A 19,952-nucleotide genomic window follows, 5' to 3' on the forward strand; every position below is an offset into this window, starting at 1 on the left:
TGTTTTCCTCCACACTGATCACAGTGGGATGCACAGTGGACACTATGTAGAGCTGTGGTAGTCTCAGTAGGAGGTGGTGAACTGAGGACAGTGTTGTTGGGTCTGTGGTTGTTTGTCTCGTGGTGCGGGGTGAAATTCAAGAGTCATCTGTGACAGCGGAACAGTTTTCTGATGAGCTAAGAGGCAGTCTTCTTCATTTTCATCAAGTCGTCACTGCATTGTAGTCAGCTGTTTCCGTCACACTCCTGTCACACTCCGTTTGGGCGTGTCAGCTCCGGTTAGACAGTATTTTCCATGTTGAGTCTGTGTGTGTGTGTGTGTGTGTGTGTGTGTGTGTGTGTTAAAGGGGAAAGGAGGACAGGTTGCAGGACAAACAGGAGGTAGAGTGGATGAGTCTTCTCCACAGGACTTTGGCGTCCATTGGACATTTCCAGTCTCCATCTGTGAAGCTGAAGACAGAGCAGAGTCTTCTAACTATAATATATCAATATACTGTAAATAGACAGAAGAGACACATCTGTAATGCAAATGTATAAAATGCAGATGTTTCCTCCAGTATTTGTTCGCCTCTGAGTGTTAGTTTAGTTTAGTTTATTTCGGTCTTGACATGGCACCTCATTGTACAATAGAAAAGACAGCTCAACATAAATACAGCAGTAACAAAGTAACAAAACAGAAAATACCTGATCTGGTCCTGGACCTGTGGTCGGGGTCGATGTTCGGCTCAGATTATCTGCTAATGTGATCACTTCACAGATCCAGTCTGAAACCTCAGGGCTGCTCTGATGAATGTCAGACATGATGTTGAGGATTTAAAAACAGGATAAATGAAATAATAATAATACATTTTATTTATATAGTGTTTTTATAGCTCTCAAAGATGCTTTACATAGTTTCAGTTTAGTTTATTTGAAAAGGGACAATGCACATTAATAAACATTGCATAAAAAACACATGTAAATGCACCCGAATTAGCTTAAAAAGCTACTTTTCATCGACTGTCCTTCTGCCAGATTGTACAAGGCAACTTTTAAAGGTATAATATGTAGGAATTCCCCCCATCTAGCGGTGAGGTTGCATATCTGAACGTATTCTTGATGTTGCATTCACGTGAAATCGGGCAGACGTCAGACAGACAACAGACGCTGCATGTAACAGGATAAACAAGCGTCTATGTAAACAAGTGGTCCACCAGCACGAGGCAAAACAACACAGGCCTGACAATATGTTGTCATGGTGATGTTGTATTGTTTACCTGACCCAGGTTTTACCGTCTTTCTCACAACCAAAAAACATTAACACTGTTCTAACTACTGGTATTTTACATTTGCTACATAACTATTGTTAGAATTTACAGTCTACAGGAAACACCACCGGCCTTTTCTTCACCTGAGTTAGAAGCTAACCATCTAACTCCACTCATATACCAGTGTCTGAAGCTCAGTCACCACCACCTGCTCCAAGCAAGAACCCTTGTAACCGATTACTAGCTCCTCACAAAAGCCCCATTGCTATCACTAATTATTTTTATCACTTAATCAGACTAAAGCACAGAAGACTTTTAAGGATAAAATCCAATAAATCACATCACAGCTTCTAACACCAGTTAAAGAATGTGTGACTGCTCCAGATATTGCTCGATAATGTGCTTTAATTTCAAGATGCTGACTTTTGATACGCCTCGATTGGTTTAAGAAGAAGTTATGATATTGCAGAATATGAGTCCTAATGAATAAAGATAAATCTCTTTTTGTTGCCGTCCCCTGCAGTCGTCTCTCCTTCATTTTAATTCTCCTGCGCGGAGCCGCGGCAAGTTCTTTTGGAAAAGTCGACAGGAAACATGCAGACGTGACTCATTTCAACAGTTATTAGATATCTGAGCTCCACATTCATCACCGTCAGCCGCTCGGCTCCACGTTTCTCTTTTCACGGCCTCGCTGAAATTGTCTCTGTGACTGCAGATGATGGCTCATTTTAATTTAAATCCTTTTGCCTGCGTGTTAGTGTGGATGGGCCTTCAGCTTAGTGCCACTATGAGCTAACTCCTCCGAGACAAACTCAGGGTAAGAGGAGAGACAAACACCAGGGATGGTGTATGATAAAGGTGATGAGGAAGTGATAACAGTTGGAACAATGTGGCCAAATGTGTGTGGACATCTACAACCACATACAGTGTCATGCAAAAGTTTTGGGTAAAATTAGTGAACAGTTCAGCAAGTGGATGATGAAATGATCTCAAAAAGACATAAAGTTAAAGTCCCAGTATGTAACTTATTTGGCTTTTTATTAGCAAAAATCAAATATTGCTTTCATAAATACGTATTTCACTTTAGTGGAATCACACCCGCATACAAATGAAAGCTTTCTCTAATGAGTTGTTACAAGTCGTTACAAATACATAAGTGGGCGACGCACCGAACCGAGGCGGCCATGTTGCATCGCCATTTTTTACGTTGAGTGGCAGCGTGACCGTAGGTAACCATAGAAAGGAGGAAGGACGGAGGCACTGATGTTGCATTCAGGTGTAGTCAGGCAGACGGCCGTCGGCAAACCAACCGGATGTCATTTTACTCCACGAGAGAAAGACGGTAAAACGTGGGTCAGGTCAACAATACGACATCACCATGACAACATATTGTCACACCTGTATTGTTTTGCCTCGTGCTGGCGGACCACTTGTTTATCCTGTTACATGCAGCGTCTGTTGTCTGTCTGACGTCTGCCCAATTTCACATGAATGCAACATCAAGAATACGTTCCAATATGCAACCGCACCGCTAGATGGGGGGAATTCCCACATATTATACCTTTAAACATGAAACACTTTGTTGCAATGTTTTTTTTTACCAATATCAGTGTATTATTTTTGTTTTCTACAGTTTTAGAGTGTACATGGAAACAAAGCAGCAGCCTGCAAAAGAATGGGAAAACAAGGAGACTTGAGCTCTCAGATAACTTTGACCAAGGTATCAGACAAGGTATTTACTACTTACACGCTGTGATAGGTTCAAAAATAATATAAAAATATATTGTTGTCATCTGTAACTTTATGTCTTTTGGAGATCATTTCATCTTCCACTTGCTGAACTGTTCACATTAACAGTGATATTGACTGAGTGATGCCCAAACCTTTGCATGCCACTGTAGATATAGATGTTATGCCTGTTCGGTGTAGTTTTAGTTAGTTTAGTTTATTAGCTTAATAAGGGACAATGTGCAATTACATTAATCATTTAAAGGAAAAAATGAAAAGATGGTTGCACCAGATTTAGCTCCCAGCTAATTTCCATCTGTAGTCCCTACACATAACATAAAAGTAGTAAAATACACACCCATCACATGTTGTTTGCTTGTTGTTGTTTTTTTTTACTGCTCTTTTATTTGTCTTCATGAGGTGAGATTTCCTTTATAAACCTCTCTGTGTTTTTTAATCTCACCTGCACATCCAGTTTGTTGTATTTTAGTTGTTTTGCTTGCTTGTAATAGTGTGCAAATTAACAAATAAATAAAAAAGAAGGGGAAAAAATGCTGCTTCTGATAGAAAGCTGTCAGAACACACAACACAGAGCAGTTTATTGTGGATTCGGCAGCAGAAGGGACCAACACAACATCAGGCAGATGCTCATAATGTTATGTGTGAGCGGTGAACCTACACATCGGACTTCTTGTTTTGCGAAGGGATTGGAGTTGTGAAGACTGTGACATCTAATTCCCAAATTCCGTCTTCTTGTCTCATCCTCATACTTGTAGTGTGCATGCTGATCTGCTTATGAGAGATGGAGGCAGAGGGGGAGGGCAGAGCTCTGCTGTGGTGTTGTCACACAGGGGAGGAGGAGGAGGAGGGGAGGGGAGGGGAGGGGAGGGGAGGGGGGGTATTGAGTAGAGAGACTGTGGAGGGTGAGATAGGGAGAGTGGGAGGGATACGGAGCAAAACAAAGCAGCCATTTCTGTAGCAGCACCAAGAGGTAAACAGCGGGCGAGAGATATAGGATAGAGATTACAGAGAGAACTGAGCTGTCAGCTGTGTAGTACCGTTCCTCTCTGGCTTCACAGCTGACGGCAGCTTTGCACCATGACAGCTGGAGAAGGTAAGACTGTTTTCACTTGGCTGAGGTCAGATCAGAAACATGATGATGCAGATTTGATCCGTCGCGTAGAAGATGAACCTTGCACGTATACGGAGCGTCGGTTCAATTAGGAGAAAAAAATAAATAAATAAAAGTTTGAACTCTCTTATGTAATGTGTTTCTCTCCTCTGCTGCTGCGATTTGTGTTTTTCACCGTGTCCTGTGGAGAGGAGAGCTCCTCCTCCTGCACCTCCTTCTACTCCCACTGCTACCTGAGGAGACTGGGTCACCTCCAAGTTGATGCACTGAATGGAGGCTGCTATTGTTGTTGTTGTTGTGTTGCAGTGAAATGTTGCCTTCTCAGCACCTCCAGCCTCAGCTTTGCCCAAAGCATCATGACACTGGCTGAGATGATGAGAGCTGAGAGAGCCAGTAAACTATTTGCCTAATTTGTTATGTAATCTATGACCCCCCCCCCCATTCGTTCATGTAATCAGGTTAATTTGGGATTACTCGACCTTCCCTCTCAAAGGAATACTTGGCCTACGGAGCTGTCGTACTGAACACTTCAGTTCACTGCTGTTTGATGGAAACTGCAGTCACTGAATGCAACGTAAAGTTCTGTCAAAGAAGTTGTCTGTGTGTGATATCACACCTGGCTGCAGCTCTTCTGTTCCTCTGGACTCCTTTAAGTTGATCATCAGTCTGAACTTTGTCCTCTCACTAATGAATTAGTTGTAATCAGCTGCTTTAAGATAAATTTCTCAGTGAGTCACTCTCACCCTCAACCTCTAAGTATAATACAGCACAGATGCATACCTAATACAAAGTGTACAGATCTGATCTTCATTGAGTTAACACTGATTACAGTGTTTAGTAGATGACTTATTGGTGCTGGTGTCAGAGGTATTGAAGGGAACTAATCAGAGCGAACACTAATCCGTCTGTTCTGAAATCTTTATCATTAAAGAAATGCAGCACCACTGATTTCTTGAGTTCCTCTGTGCACGGCGCTGGTTATGCAATCTGAGACAGACAGATGACTTTACCTCTCAGTAGTGAGGAGCTGCAGCATCAGTGCTGATTGCAGTTGTCTGTCGGCATCTTGAACGCAGCGCAGACACTTTGAAATGTTCCCACTTCAGGCAGCTAATGATTATTCTAACTAATGATTATTCTAACTCTCTGTTTATCATTTGGTCTGAAAGTCGTCACATGTTGAAAAAATGAGTTTTAGTTTTGACTGTGAACATCAGATGTCTGAGAAGTGACTTTTTCCACCATATGAAGTGACTTCTGTATGAGGAGCTGCTGGTGTCTGTGTCCGTCACAGTCTGTGTCTGTAAAGGTCCATTTATAGCAAATCAATGCATAATGCAAAGTCAAGCTTTAAAGAGAGGAGGGATCCATAACCAGTGAGGAGAGGCAGTCAGCCTGAAGCCAGGAAGCTCTGTGAATATATTATATATATTTTATAGAAATATATACAATGCAAAGCTCAGTTTCAACCACACAATCACAGAGTGTCTTTGTAATTGGCTGAATCCCAGAGGCTTTGTGTTTTCGAGCGTGTGTGTGTGTGTGTGCAAGCTGCGTTCAGAGTCAGTGGTGCTGCTTCGCTGTTACATAAACACTGTGAACACTGCAAGTCTGTCTTTTCCTGAGTTGAGCTGTGATGAGCAGAGCAGATCTGCACTGGTCACCTTCAGCCCTGCTGTGTCAGTGTCTGCTCACCACTCTCAGCCACTACAAGTTTATAATAGATTTTTTTTTTTCAAATGGACATTGTGTAACTTCTCCTGTTATCTATTCACGAAAATCGATTATTTTGTTCAAAAGTCAACAAACTGAAGTGTTCCTTTCAGCTCTGAATTAGCCGTTCATATCATTCATATCTACATGGAGCGGGTAAGCTCGGTGCTGGCTGCCATGTGGTGTCTCCATGTTTTTACGTTCAGTGGCAGCGTGACGGTAGGAAACCACGGAAACTCAGCGGAGACACCGGAGCTGTCGGAGGAATGGAGCGTTACACTGATGCTGCATTCACCTGCAGTCGGGCAGACGGCCGTCGGTAACAAACCAGATGTCATTTTAGTCACAGAAGTCCAGAGAAAGCCGGTAAAACGTGGGTCAGGTAAACAATACCACATCGCCCAGAGACAACATATTGTCACGTGTATTGTTTTGCCTCGTGCTGACGGACCACTTGTTTACATAGAGGCTTGTTTATGCCGTTACGTGCAGCGGCTGTCGTCCGTCTGCCGTCTGCCCAATTGCAAGTGAATGCAGCATGAAAAATACAATTGAGTTGCTTGCGATATGCAACCGCAACGCTAGATGGGAGTAATTCCTACACAATGTACCTTTAATTAACATCATATCACATTGATATCTGTCTGTAAAAGTATTTGCCACACACCTAACCTCCTGAGCCAGCTGGTCTCATGGATGTGGAGGAGCCACCGTGTCTGCAGAGTCTTGAGCAGTGCGTACATGTAAGTGTGTGTGTGTGCTTCGTGGAGGAAATGGTTAACAGAGTGTGTAGGAGAAAGGAGGGATGAAGGCAGAAGAAGGAATGCTTATTCTAAAGAACTCCTTTGATCATCTCTTTCTCACACACACACACACACACGCACACACACACTGAGTGAATGTGCGGCTTTGTAAAGAGCTTAACGTGTTTTCCTATGTGTCTACAGATCGTGTGTGGGTGTGTGCGTGCTTGTGCGTGCGTGCCTGTGTGTATCTGATGCCATTGGCTGCTGGGCATTGTGTGGGAGAGGCTCCAGCTTAAAAATAGTGAAGAAAGAACTTTTCTATATTTGGTTTTTATTTTGTTTAATTTGTTGTTTGTGGTGTTGGGAGCTGTAAAAATGCTCTGTTCTGTCATTAGCATCTCCATGGATCTGTGCATATAGCATATGCGTACATATTTCCTGCCATTTTGACAACTGCTGGTTCACTCTCACACCACTCACACAATATATTTGCCTGTCCACAGCAGGCATCTGTTTTATAGAATAACCTCTAAACACCCAGCTGATGAACATTGTGGAGACTAATAGAGTTGAATGTTGGCCTTGACTCTAAATGATTGTTGCTGTGTAGCTGCTGGAGGTGTAAGGGTCATGTCAGGTGTTGTCTGCACAACTTGTTTCTGTCGCCCCCAAGTGGCAAAAAGTCTGTTATTACACAGGTGACGGTGTGTGTTTCCTATGCTGACTGGACACTTTTACAGTAACACTGGGAGATAGAATATCACAAGTCCTTCTGTTCAAACTGCTGAGTGAGTAGCAAGCTGGTGTGTGTGAGATCAAGTCCTCAATAATCAACAGTGTTGGGCACGTTACTTTTAAAAAAGCAATCAGTCATTGTTACTAGTTACTTTTCCCAAAAGTAACTGAATTACTACATTAAAAAAGTAACTGATCAACAGGAAAAGTAACTATTGTGTTACTTTTATAAAAATAAAATGCTCAAATTTGTTAAATTACTTGGACATGCCCTCGCCCCCCTAACCCTCTATCCATAACCCTAACTTCCTGTTTATCTGGAACTAAGCAACTCACTCAGTATTCCGCCGCACTGCTTTTTTTGACTAGTTGATGGACTGAAAAAAATGTGTATATAAGCTACACTTCAATGGGTGTATTATTTTGTGACGGCCGGGACTTCTAGAGTCAAGTAACGGCGCATTTTATTGTCAGTAACGGTAGCAGCGTTTTAATGGGGGAAACAGTAACTTTTTTTTTTTTTTACTGTTACTGAAAAAAGTATAGCGCCGTTAGTAACGCTGTTAATCCCATTACTGATAATCAATAATGTAGCGCCCATGGTGATGGAGGAGCATGATGTCAGAGCTACACTGTGGCTCAGTGATGTGATTGAGTAGTAGTTGGAATAGAGTAGTTGGAGAGGAGTCAGGTCTATCAGAGAGTGAGTACACAGATGGCCGTTGTTAGCTGGATCGGTTCATTGTTGGTTTGGGACTAATGTCTTTATCTGGACTCATCCTTTTACACCATCAGTCTGATCCGTGCTCATGAGTCTCTTCATTATTAATCACCTCAGGAGCGTCAGTGTGATATATCACTGTGGAAGATCAGGAAGCACAGATAGCAGTCGCCTTGGGAGGGCACCCAGGGTGAGATAGAAGGAGATATAAAGTGTGGCCATGCAGCCTTCTGAATGATGGGATTGTCCTCCTTATGGACTCTGCCAAGCAAAATGGGCAGGCAGCCCTCGGCCCATGTGACTGTGGGGGTTAAAGGGAGTCTTTGATGGGCACAATAAGAGAGTGCAGTAGCAGAGTGGCCCCTGTGCCAGGCCTGGGGCCTCAGACTGGGCTTATCTCCACCACATACACTCTACTCAGTGTCTGTTGGTACAAACAACAGCCTCCACTCTCTTCCAGGCTGCTTCGCTGTTTAACGTTTCCACATCCAGTGGGGATCAGCGCGGCCTCATTGATGCTGCATAAACACAGCGTCGGTGTGTGAAGCGCTCGACTCGTAGTGGAGGATCACAGACTGTTAACAGAGAAAAAAAATGGCAAATGTTTGTGGTTGTGATGTTGTTGCTGTTTCTAGGAAAGCCTGACTGACAGACGGTTGAGAACACAAACACATGGAGTAACACTGCTGTGCTGCTCTGCACTGGACATATTTGATGTTATTGTTGCATTACTTCATCCATCACACTGTCACATCATTACGATGAGAAATAGAAGTATGTTATCTGCTTTTTACCAACTATACTAAAAGATTTCATTTAAAATCCCAAGTAACAGTAGTGACAGTTTTCATAACACTCTGGACCAAAAAGTGAAAACAAACTCCTAATGCATCATTTCATCACTATTTCCTTGTAGTTTTCCACCGTTTGAGGCTTGACTGGTCCTCTTTTAATGACATCATCACATTGTACCCCCTTCTTCTTCTATAGTTTAAAGTAACATTGCGGAGTTTTTCGGCCTTAAAATAATGTTTCCAGACTCATTGCAATGATAGAAAAATGGTTAATAGGATGAATGGTGCTGCCACCGCAGCCTGAGCGGGGTCGCGTCGGCTGAAACTGCACTATGTAACTTCCCTGCATGGGTACGAAACACTGCCCCCCCTCCTCCCCCCTTCCCCTCTGCGTCGAGGGAGAGACGTGGTGGGTAAAAGTGAAACTTACGTTCCCCTCCGGTCGTCGTCGCCGCTGCCGCCGCCACCGCCGCCATTTGAGAGGAGCACCACGAGATATTTTAACATTTTGGCAAATTCGCCTATTGCCATAATCCCTATAGTTTTAGGAGTAGCTTCATTACCTTTAATTGTCGGTGCAAGCTGTTTTTAGATCGGTGGGGCAGAGACGTGAGCTCTTTCCCTCATTAAACTCATCAAATACACAATCCAACAACTCCACACCACACTATGAAATAATAATGGAATGTTAAGAGATGGAGTTGTTTTCGAGGCAAATGCGTAACTGGAACTACATTTCAGACACGGCTGCTGGGCGGAGTGATTTCAAAAGCGCAAGAAGTTCCAAGTATTTGCTTCATGTGTCATCATTTTACATAATTATACGTTATTATTTCATATGGTGAATGTGCAGGTCCTAGAACCTAGAAATACCATGAGCCTCCGTAGCGTTAGCTGAGCAGCTAGCATCTCTGCCGATCTAAAAACAGCTTGCACCAACAATTAAAGGTAATGAACCTACTTCTAAAACTATAGGGATTATAGCAATAGACAAATTTGCCTAAATGTTGAAATATCCGTTTAATTTCTAACATTCATTAGCATCATGGATTTAGTTAGAAAGCTTAAAGGCAAACAGAGATTTTTATTTATACGTTCCAATGTTTAATGCCAGAAAAGAGCTCTTCTTCTTCATAAGGTGTATGTGTATTATTAAACACTGTTTAGGCTCATACTATAATAGTGGTATAAAATAATCAGAAAAAGACAATTCAATCGATAATCTCAACTATTTATATGGCAATTTACGTTAACCGTCAACTCATATTTCATGATTGTGACAGCGCCCTCAGCTGGGACAGGCTTCAGCCAATTAAATGGTCTAAATTCACATGTGCCATAGGAATCAGCAGGAAGTCAGCTGGCTATAATGTCCCTGCTCTGTGTGTGCACGCTGTGATAACATCACAACATCACTCCCACACTCAGCTGTGTTTTGTATTCACTTGTCTGAAACACTGGAGAACGTTCTTCCATTTTTTTTTCATCCACAGTCCTGTGACTGTTTCTGACAAATGGGGACATTAGGGTTTTTTTTTCTAGCACCGAATCATTCATATGATTGACTCATTGATTCTCAATTGATTGATTGTTTACAGAAAAAAAATCCCCTCTTTATTTTAAGTTCTTTAGTATGAGACGGATACTTGTGGTTTTCAGTGGATACTTTTACTTGGTGTTGTTATGTTGAACATTATGTTTCCACTCAGAAGGAGATGGAAAAATACAAGCGCTTATCGAATCTAACAGGTAGAGGCACGGTTTGGTTTATTAGAATGGGAGAAAATACAAAGAGAGACAAAGTGAGGCATTCACAGGCTGGTAAATATTTTATTTGATTAATCCACAACTTGAAGCCAGAAGGTTAATTTTCTGCCATGTTGGCAGCCTCCGAACAAGGCATCTCTGTTATGACATAATGCTGATCAGCAGTCATCTGTCTCTTATATAACACTACAGGGTGCTGGTGGTGGCTAAACCTTGGTCTGTGTCAGCCTGGTGGAAACCCCATCGCCCTGAGATCCAGGGAGAAACCAGAGAGGTCCAGACTGGGACGGAGTGACGGAGAAAGTGGAGAGAGTTCTGAGAAAGATGATGAGATGAGGGCAGAGGAAAACCAAAGGGAGAGAAGATGTTAATAGTAAGGCAGGAAAAGAGACGCTGTATCAGAGAAACAGTCTCACCCCTTCAGGAGGAGTTCAGGACAACAATAGTTGACTCCCCCCGTTCTGAGAACTTAACTTTCCAGAACTTTCTCTTAATCCTTCATGCCTTTGGGCTTTTATTATGTTTCTAAAGAGTGCAGGGAGGGGAGAGAAAATCCTCTCTATTATATAAATCTGTGCTTCAGAGGCGGATTACTGGTGACTCTGCTAATGTCAATGCAGCTTCAGCAACTTTGACTCCTTCAGTGTGTTTATGGTGTGTTTCAGTTCTCCTGACACCCTGTGGTCACACAAGGCAGCACATCCTTGAATCCAGTGTGTGGTATAGAGCTACTTACTGTAAAGTCTCCCTTTGCCCTGATTGGCTCATCTACAGACAGCATCATAAAGAAAAAGATTTAGTAACCAATAGATCAGAGCCTTAATGACTGACAGTTAAATGATTCACCACAAACAAACTCACATCCAGCTGCCATCAATTTTCACTCAACGTAAAAATCAATCCTCACACACACTGTCTTCAGAGACGTCGGTCATCAGCTGGCAAAGTACAAACACTTCCTCTGTGGTTGACTTGACCAGACATTTGGTAATGAAATATCACTCACTACATGCTAAATGTTTCCAATAAGTGATATCAGAATTTCTACTGTATGTTCTTTGTTGCACACAGTCTGATCCTGATCCATCTTACATTATCTGGTATTTTTTACCTCAACTCTGCTACATTTTTACCTTAAAACCTGTTGCCATTCCGACGGCCCGCCGGCGGGCCGTCGGGGGGGTTTTAAACAGGGAGGTGTCATAGAGGATGTCACCAGTCACTTGAAATAGTCATGCCACATATCGTTGGAAAGCTAAAACTCTTGTGATTAAAGATATGCCGACCATTCCTAAATATAATCATCACAGCAACACTCGAATCAGACTATAAACATGCTAACAAAGTTCGTAAAAAGCCGATATAACTCACGATTTGTGTCAGGGCAGGCTCAGGATCACAGGGTTTCCCCACAAACTTGGTGTCGTTACATTCAGAAAAGTCCAGTAAATCCAATCCAGTAAAGTATTTAGTCCAAAACACACGGTTGTACCGGTAGATAGCCTCATCCCGCTGCTGCATCTTATGAAATTACGCATTGTATATCCAGTAAATCCGTTTATTTCTCCTCATAAGTCCGGCGTTTACATGAAAACAATGTTTATTTCACTTTACAAAATGGCGCTGCCCTCTGACCTTTCGATTGACAGCTCACTCGACCAATCACAAGCTCCCTCTCCCCGGCTGCCGCCTGCAATAGCGAATGAGTGGCTGTGTCTGTATGAGGAACATCCCCTCCGACAGCGCTGAATGGCTTCAGCCAATAGAAACGGATCCCGATGACAACTGTAGCATTGAATAGCCAATGAAATTACGAAACGAACGATGTGCTGCATTCACGGTCCCTGGGAAAAGGCAGCACTGCCATTTCCATGCGTAACTTTGCAAAAGCTGCACTTTGGCGCATGTATTGTTTGTCAATGGCAACTTTAGGAAAACGCCTAGATATACACTTAGAAAAACATGTGTAAAATACTAATTTTTAGCAGGATTGTTATCAAATTTGAACTGGGGCCAGGTAAGGCTTCATGCTGTGGTCCCATTGTGTTTTCCAGCTAAAATTCTCAGCTACACTCATCTTCAGGCATCTGATTGCAACAAAAAAATTCAGGCGAGAATAAAAACATTCTAATTCAGTGTGCTCCCACTTAGATTACTCAATGATAGTAGCACTTATAGTGATTATTTCAGTTTGGGGAAAAACTTCAGAGTGATACCTTTCAAAAGAGACCAAGCCCATCCATATTCTCCAAACAGTTCAAGAACAGCATTCAATTTACTTTGGGTACGCCTTGGATAGGCGAATATTACAGAATTTATAGGAGTGACAAGGGTTAATTAAACAGCTTTGGAGTAATTGTAATGGTTAAATCAATGACTTGTAACTTGTTCCAGGGAGAATGGAGGCTCTCTGCCTTCCACCTATAGCGTCTCTTGGCTGAAAACATTGTAACATCAGAGCCTCCGGCCCGGTGTCACAGCTCTCGTCTCTGCGGCACCGCCACACAAATGTGCCCCGTAACCTGTGATATCTTGTTTATGACAGATAAGACTATGTTATATAACATTATCCACCGCTCCATGGATTGATTTCTCGCCGGCTTCGTTGAAAACAAACGCACATGACTGGGAGGAGGGTTAGCAACACAGGACTTGCATAGTTCCCCTTCAACACCTACATTGTGATATATAAGTAAGAATTGTATTGCGATATCCAAGCCCAAGCCTTTATACATCTTTATAGAACGAATCGCCTTGTTGTCTACTTCCGGGTAGAAAACCAGCATGAGAACAATAGTGACGGACTTACGGGCTAACGGTTAGTTTAACTTTAATAACTCAGTGACTCAATAAACGGTCCATGAAAAAATATTTTCTCCAGCGGATATCTTGGTTACAACATGACTGAGCTAACTGGAGTAGTTTCATGTCGTGTCCGACAACGGGAGGGTTTTAACAGCTGACGTCCTGTGCTGTGTCTCAAATCGCACACTTCTCTTAGTGCACTGCTTTACAGTACACTGTAAAGCAGTGCACTGCCTTGCGCAGTGCACACATTTCGACAGGTTAGTACCGTCTCAAATCAAACACTGCTGCTGCGCACTTACCGGAAATGACTCGACAAATGCTTCTTCAATTTTTTAAATTCTGATTGCAACCATAGCAACCGGCCGTTGGAGCCCTATCGCCGACACTTGACAGCGCTTTTTGCCGATCAAAACGAGCTATTAAGTTGTGTTTTATTGTGTTAGTGTTGTTGTTGTGCTGTTATTAGTGTTTTTTAAAGACATTTACGCCGGTGTCAGCTCCGTCGCTGCTCAAAGCAACCGCCGCCGTTTGAAAAGTAGTGACGTGCTTCCGCCACGTCACCGAGATGGCGGCCGTTAAGTGTGGAAAGTGTCCATCGATCCACACTCAATTTTCTGGCCGTTTGAGTGCGCCAATTGAGTGCGCATAGCGCACTACATTTTCGCGCACTGCTCAGTGTGAACGCACTTATGCACTCAAAATATTAAGTGTAAGTGCACAAGTGCGTTATTTGGGACACACCACTGGTGTTAGCTTAGCTACCGCCGTTAGCTTAGCTACTGTTAGCTTTCCCTGTCAGCTGAGCCACTGATGCTTTCTAGATAATACGATTCCCCCAAACTGAATAAATACAACACATAGCAACACAAAACACACACACAGAAATAGTATTGCTTCTTCAATCATTTCAGATAGGGTGTGAAAAATACGATATATACGTAGCTAAACTCTCGTTCGTTACTACTGTTCTCATTCAAATTACGTGCTGGTTTTCTACCCAGAAGTAGTTGTAAACAACAAGGAGATTCGGTCTGTACATAGCTGCATTGCATTATGTTCAATTGAAAAAAAAGTATACGGTTATGAAGCAGTTATTTCTGTTGTAGCTTTGTCCTGAGGGTGGCAGCCATGGGTTCAAGTCTGACCTGTGCTGCTTGGCTCTCTCTGACTTTCCTATCTCTCTCTACTGAACTGTAATAAGAAAGGCGGAATGCCCCCCTCCAACCCCCCTCTCACTTGTTGAGGACTTCCTGTGTGTGTCTGATTGTATTGGACGTCCCTGTAATTGGGTGAAAGTAGCAGACTATTAGCTTCTCTATGTTGGTATATTTTCATTAAAAACCTGTTACTGGTTACTGGCACACCTCTTTAACTGCACATCAGACACAAAGAGCTGCTGACTTCACTCAGCCCCCCCCCTCTCCTCTCCCTATAGACCAGTTATCAGTATAAACCACTGCTGATGTCAGGAGGCCTCTGGGATCACTGCTGCTGTCACCACTCACTGTACCGTCACACAGCACTAATGACCTGTTTGAGGCTGCCACACACACTTTTCTGTGTGTATCTGCATTAGAATAGTTTATTGCATGTTGCCTGCAGCTCTAATTGCTCCCCCGGCAGGCAGATAGATCACCTCAACATTTGTGTCAGGAGCAGTGATCAATACCTCTGTGAGGGTGATTCCTGTTAAGGTGCTCAGACTATTATCCCTGATGTAGAGGTGGGGGTCAGACAGGCTGAGCTCATGTATCTGCTCAGGTCTGGATCACTTCCTTTTTACACTTAAACTCAATGGAGGATGTTCGGCAGGGCCTCACAGTCTGGTGATGGGGGGGGGGGGGGGGCACTCACGAAAGCGGTGGTGTTTTGCCGGAATGAAGACTGCATTTCCCACTGTCGTGAAGACGTTTATCTGGCCGGTGCGTGTAGATTGTGGAATGTATCTATTTGTATGGTTTCGTCAGTGGTCCGACCCGACCATGGCTTGAATTAGACGACTTAGAAACAGCGTATCTTTACACTGATGGACTCATTTGCTGTTGTAGGTAACAGAGACACATCAGCAGAAACCAGAGACTTTTGCGTATCCAGTTAAAACAGTTAAAAGCTCCGTACAGGGGCTTTAAGTTCAGGAAGTAGTGGAGCTCTGCATGAGGCCTATTGAGGAAAAAAGGGGAAAAAAACCTGATTAAATGAGTGCAGTGTGTGTGAGAGGGGCAGGTGTGATGTTTGCCTTCTATCAGATAATCTGCTCATCAAACAGCAGCAGGTGGTGGAGATGATACACTTACATCAATCAAGTCAGCGTGCGCTGAGCTGTTTTTGCACCCTGAGTGTAAACCACACCCAGAGGCCTCCACCCACCCAGGCCTGGCTCAGTCTATCAGCACCGGCAGCTTGGTGTTCAGCTCCGCTCCGTCTAACCTCAGCCTGACCACACGTCTCATCACTGACGACAGCTTTGTGGAAGTGGATTCCATATCGGCCGCTGTAGCACAGGTGTCCTTCTTTTCTCAGCCTGTAGCCTGCTAGCCTTTAGCCTGCTAGCCTTTAGCCTGCTAGCCTAGCACTGGTGCAGCTGTGGAAGTGGAAGTGTCAGGCAGATGCTAAGTCACTGAGTCACACAGTGTCTCAGTGAATATTAGGGAGATACCACAGGACTGAGCCTGGGGGTTTTCACCGTGAAGCATATTTGCTCTTTGGTGACAGAGCCACATTAGGGTCGCAAACGGGCAGACAATTTCCAGTAAATTTCCAGAAATTTTCCATGGGAAGTTAAGATGGGGAATTTTGGAAATAGGGTTAGGGTTAGTTTACTTTATTACTTTCCATGGGAATTATGGGAATTAAGTGGAAATTGGGGGTAATTTAAACAAACTATATAATATCCAAACACAAATGTAAATATATTGTTTTGTCATAAGCAGACAACCATGCAAATTAATTCAATTAAAAAACATGACATATCAACAAATTTATTTATGAGTAGCCCTAACCCTAACTTTATCAAGTTTTAATTTTTGTATGAACAATCTCTCTCTCCCATATATTCCTGTTAATTCCCATATATTCCCGTTAATTCCCATGGAAAGTTTCCAACGTTGAAAATTCCCGGAATTTTGCAACCCTAATGTCAATCAATAAAACTTTATTTGTAGTCCACTTTTCATACAAAAAAAGCAGCCCAAAGTGCTTTACATGGTAAAATAATATAATAAACAAACAAACAAAAGGACATTTACACACACAAACACAAATGAAATGTATTGACATGTATCTGAACACTCTGACTGAAGCCTATTGCTCCTCTGGCCCTTGGACATAGCTGATTATATAATATAATATAGTATTGCTGTAATACACTGATAATGTGCTCTTGTCTTGTTGCTGCTGTTGTAAGAGCAAGCACACAATAACAAAGCTAATCGCACAACAATATAGACCCCTCCCTCCACCACCAGAGTCTCCACACACCAGCACCATCATGATGCACTGTGACACAAACACACACACACACACACACACTGATAACTGAGCCCAGAGAGGAAGGTTTAAGGGGCGGTTAGTCTGGCACTTTGTCAGAGCCCAGCGTGCGACACACACACACACATACCAGAACACACACACGCAGCAGTGTGGACAGAGATGCCTGGCGATAGAGACAGAGCGTGGTAGAGGGTGGAGCAGAGACATGCTGAGGAAGCTGGTGTGCAAGAAAATCTGCGCTCGTAAGACCGATGCCTTTTTTTGTTATCTCTCTTCTTCTTCCTCTCCTCCGTCCTCTCATCCCTCTGTATCGCTCCCCATCTTCCTCTCCGATCCGTCTGGCCCATCTTTCCCTGCCTGAAATTCTCTCTTCTCCCCCTCTCTCTCTCAACCTGTTGCCTTTTCTCTCCGTCTTCCACTGTCTCTGTATCTGTATGCCGGAGATGCACTGTCATGGTGATAGCCTTGGCTGCAGGGACATTTGAGAGCAGCTTATTCCATGTGTGTGTATTTGTGTGTGTGTGTGTATGTGAGTCTGGTCTTTGTTCACATTTATTTTTTTTGGCTTTACTGATGAAAGCAGTGTTTCTGTGCAGATGAAAGCATCAGGCTTGGTTCCTGAGCAACAGCAGCCTATAAGACGATATTCTCTGATAAATGGGTTGATGTGTTTTTCAGAACTGATATCGATTACAGAACCAGATGTTTACAGAAATAACAAGCGCGTATACATGTTTGGGTACATATATGTATAATTTTTTTCTTTTTTTTAAAATTAATCCCCTTCATCTATCTATGTTTCATTTTGAGAAACATAAGTTAATACAACTTAAAAGACCTATTTATGTAAACGTGTACGTGTAAATGTGTATGGTGTCTGTAGTGTCTGATATGTTTTATGTTCAAAATGAGGAAAATCAATAAAAAGAGTTGAAAAAAAAGAAATAACAAGCGCTTTCAGCCCCAAACATTCCTGTTGTTGCCGTGCCTCAGCTGGCAGCGGCCACCCAGCGCTGTCATATCGGCCCCGGGCTAATCCCTCGTGTGAATAGTCACGTTGGGCAGGTGACAGGGGGTCATGTATCCATGCATGGCTGTCACACCAGATTAAAGTCAGATGGATGGATAGATAAAGGTTGAATAGATACATCATCCAAACACGACCCCCCCCCCCCTCCCTCCAGGTGGGAAGAGGTCATACATTACAGAGATGACTCAGGTCTTAAATGAAAGGAGGAAAAATAATGCAATTCACCAGAAGACCTCACACTAATCAGGATGTCTCTGATTGATGATGACTGAATAATGATTTATTGATCCTGATGAGAAATGTCGTCACCGAGCCAAAACATTTACCGTTAGCTTGAGGAGCATCTCTGTCCTGTTAAATCAGCCGTTACACTGCAAAAACACTACACTTAAAATAAGACTCATCACATAAAAAGTAGCTTGTTTTTAGACACTTCTTACTTCTTTCAAGCTTATTTTCACTTTTAATAGGTAGACAAATCTGAGTGCAGCAAGTCTTTCTTTCTTATTACAAGCACAAAAAACTTGCTTTCACTAGCGGGTTTTTCTACTTATTTCAAGTGGAAGTTTGTTTGAAACAAGTGAAAACTATTGAAAAACAAGTACATTTTAAAGGTGATGAGTCTTATTTTAAGTGGAAAGAGATTGTTTTGACTAGAAATAAGACATTTTGACAAGAAATATTTTTGGAAAGATTTTGAGTTTTTGCAGTGTACCTCACAGTTTCCACCCTCTTCTGTCTCTGTTGTTGCAGATAAGAACTTCGAGGATGAGGACTCCGTGGACGGAGGCCGGTCCTCCTCCTCATCGTCCTCAAAAGCTCCCCCCAGTGGCAGGAGGACTGTAATGAGCTCGGTCAGAAGACCCAGCTCAGCCACCACAGCCAAGGCCTCAGGTAACCAACGCTGCTCTCAAACAGAGACCAGAGACTTTCCTCTCAGACTCTGCTCCATGTTGACATGACCGCATCACATCATTTCTGCAGATGTGTCTGCTACCAGTCTCCTGTGCTGGACTATATTCAGGTCTGGAGTCCTGGGAGAGCACCGTAGGTCGCTGGACTCACTGCCAACCAGTTAATTTCACTCTGAAGCTTTTCTGGTCACAGTTGTAAAGAGTTATCTGAGTCTTTTTGATGGCAACAACCAGTCGGGCTCTTTGTGTCACACTCACTGGATCTTTTCTTGTATTCTCTCCATTCTCAGTGAAAACTCAGAGATCCTGAAACACCAACAGTCACCCCACAGTCAGAGTCACCCATTCTAATTCTAACCAAAGCTCCAGACCTGAATCTGCAGGATTTAAAGGAGACATATTCTGCCCCTTTTCCACAAATTAAAATAGTTCCCAGGTGTCTTAAAGACATGTCTGTGACATGCTTTGGCCAAAATCCCCCAATGATCAAACATCACAGCTCTTTTCATCCTCTCTAAACAGCCCTGTTCAGAACAGCTGCTTTCAGTGTCTGTCCCTTTAAATGCAAATCAGCCTTCTACCGGTCCCAGGGAGGGGTGGGGTTATGCACATTCGAAAACTAGTTAAATCACTGGAAGACAACTGAGGGAACAGCTCATAAAACCACATGGATTCCAACCTACGGAGTCTGCACATTACAGATTTATTTTGTCAATTCTCACATTTCTCACAGCCTTCAAGAAGTGATATTTCCATAGTATGTCCCCTTTAATATAATGTTATGTGCTGCTTCCATACCACTGGCTGATTGGATAGCTGTATCAATCAGATCATGTACAGGTGTTCCTAAAACAGTGCTTAGTGAGTACGCGGCTGCCTCAAATGTCGACTTCAGCTGCAGATAAATGTAGGTTCTAATCCCTTTCACGTTGTGTTCAAAGGTAAAGAAGCCGGCGCTGGTGCTGTCGATGAAGAGGATTTCATCAAAGGCTTTGAAGACGTGCCCTCGGCCCAGGTATGTTGATCTCTGACGTCCACTGTCCCTCATCAATCCTTTTATTGAAGCAGACGTACCAGGTCAAAGTCAGTTGAAATATCTCTACATCAGTTTAGTGAATGCCAACAATGT

General features: G+C 43.0%; 1 protein-coding gene across 50 annotated transcripts in view; it reads left to right on the plus strand.

The window, feature by feature from the left end:
- The window catches only part of clasp1a (cytoplasmic linker associated protein 1a), a 132,727-nt gene that overhangs the window by 49,496 nt on the left and 63,279 nt on the right, over positions 1-19,952 (plus strand). For all 50 annotated transcript variants that reach the window (XM_085765174.1, XM_085765175.1, XM_085765181.1 and 47 more), the window contains exons 9-10: positions 18,663-18,803; positions 19,765-19,838. In XM_085765174.1, coding sequence (XP_085621300.1) covers positions 18,663-18,803; positions 19,765-19,838 — 215 coding nt within the window. The remainder of the gene's footprint in view (positions 1-18,662; positions 18,804-19,764; positions 19,839-19,952) is intronic.

This window comes from Trachurus japonicus, chromosome 21, assembly GCF_045865225.1.
Source record: "Trachurus japonicus isolate A0001 chromosome 21, Traja_1.0".
Taxonomy (NCBI): Eukaryota; Metazoa; Chordata; class Actinopteri; order Carangiformes; family Carangidae; genus Trachurus; species Trachurus japonicus.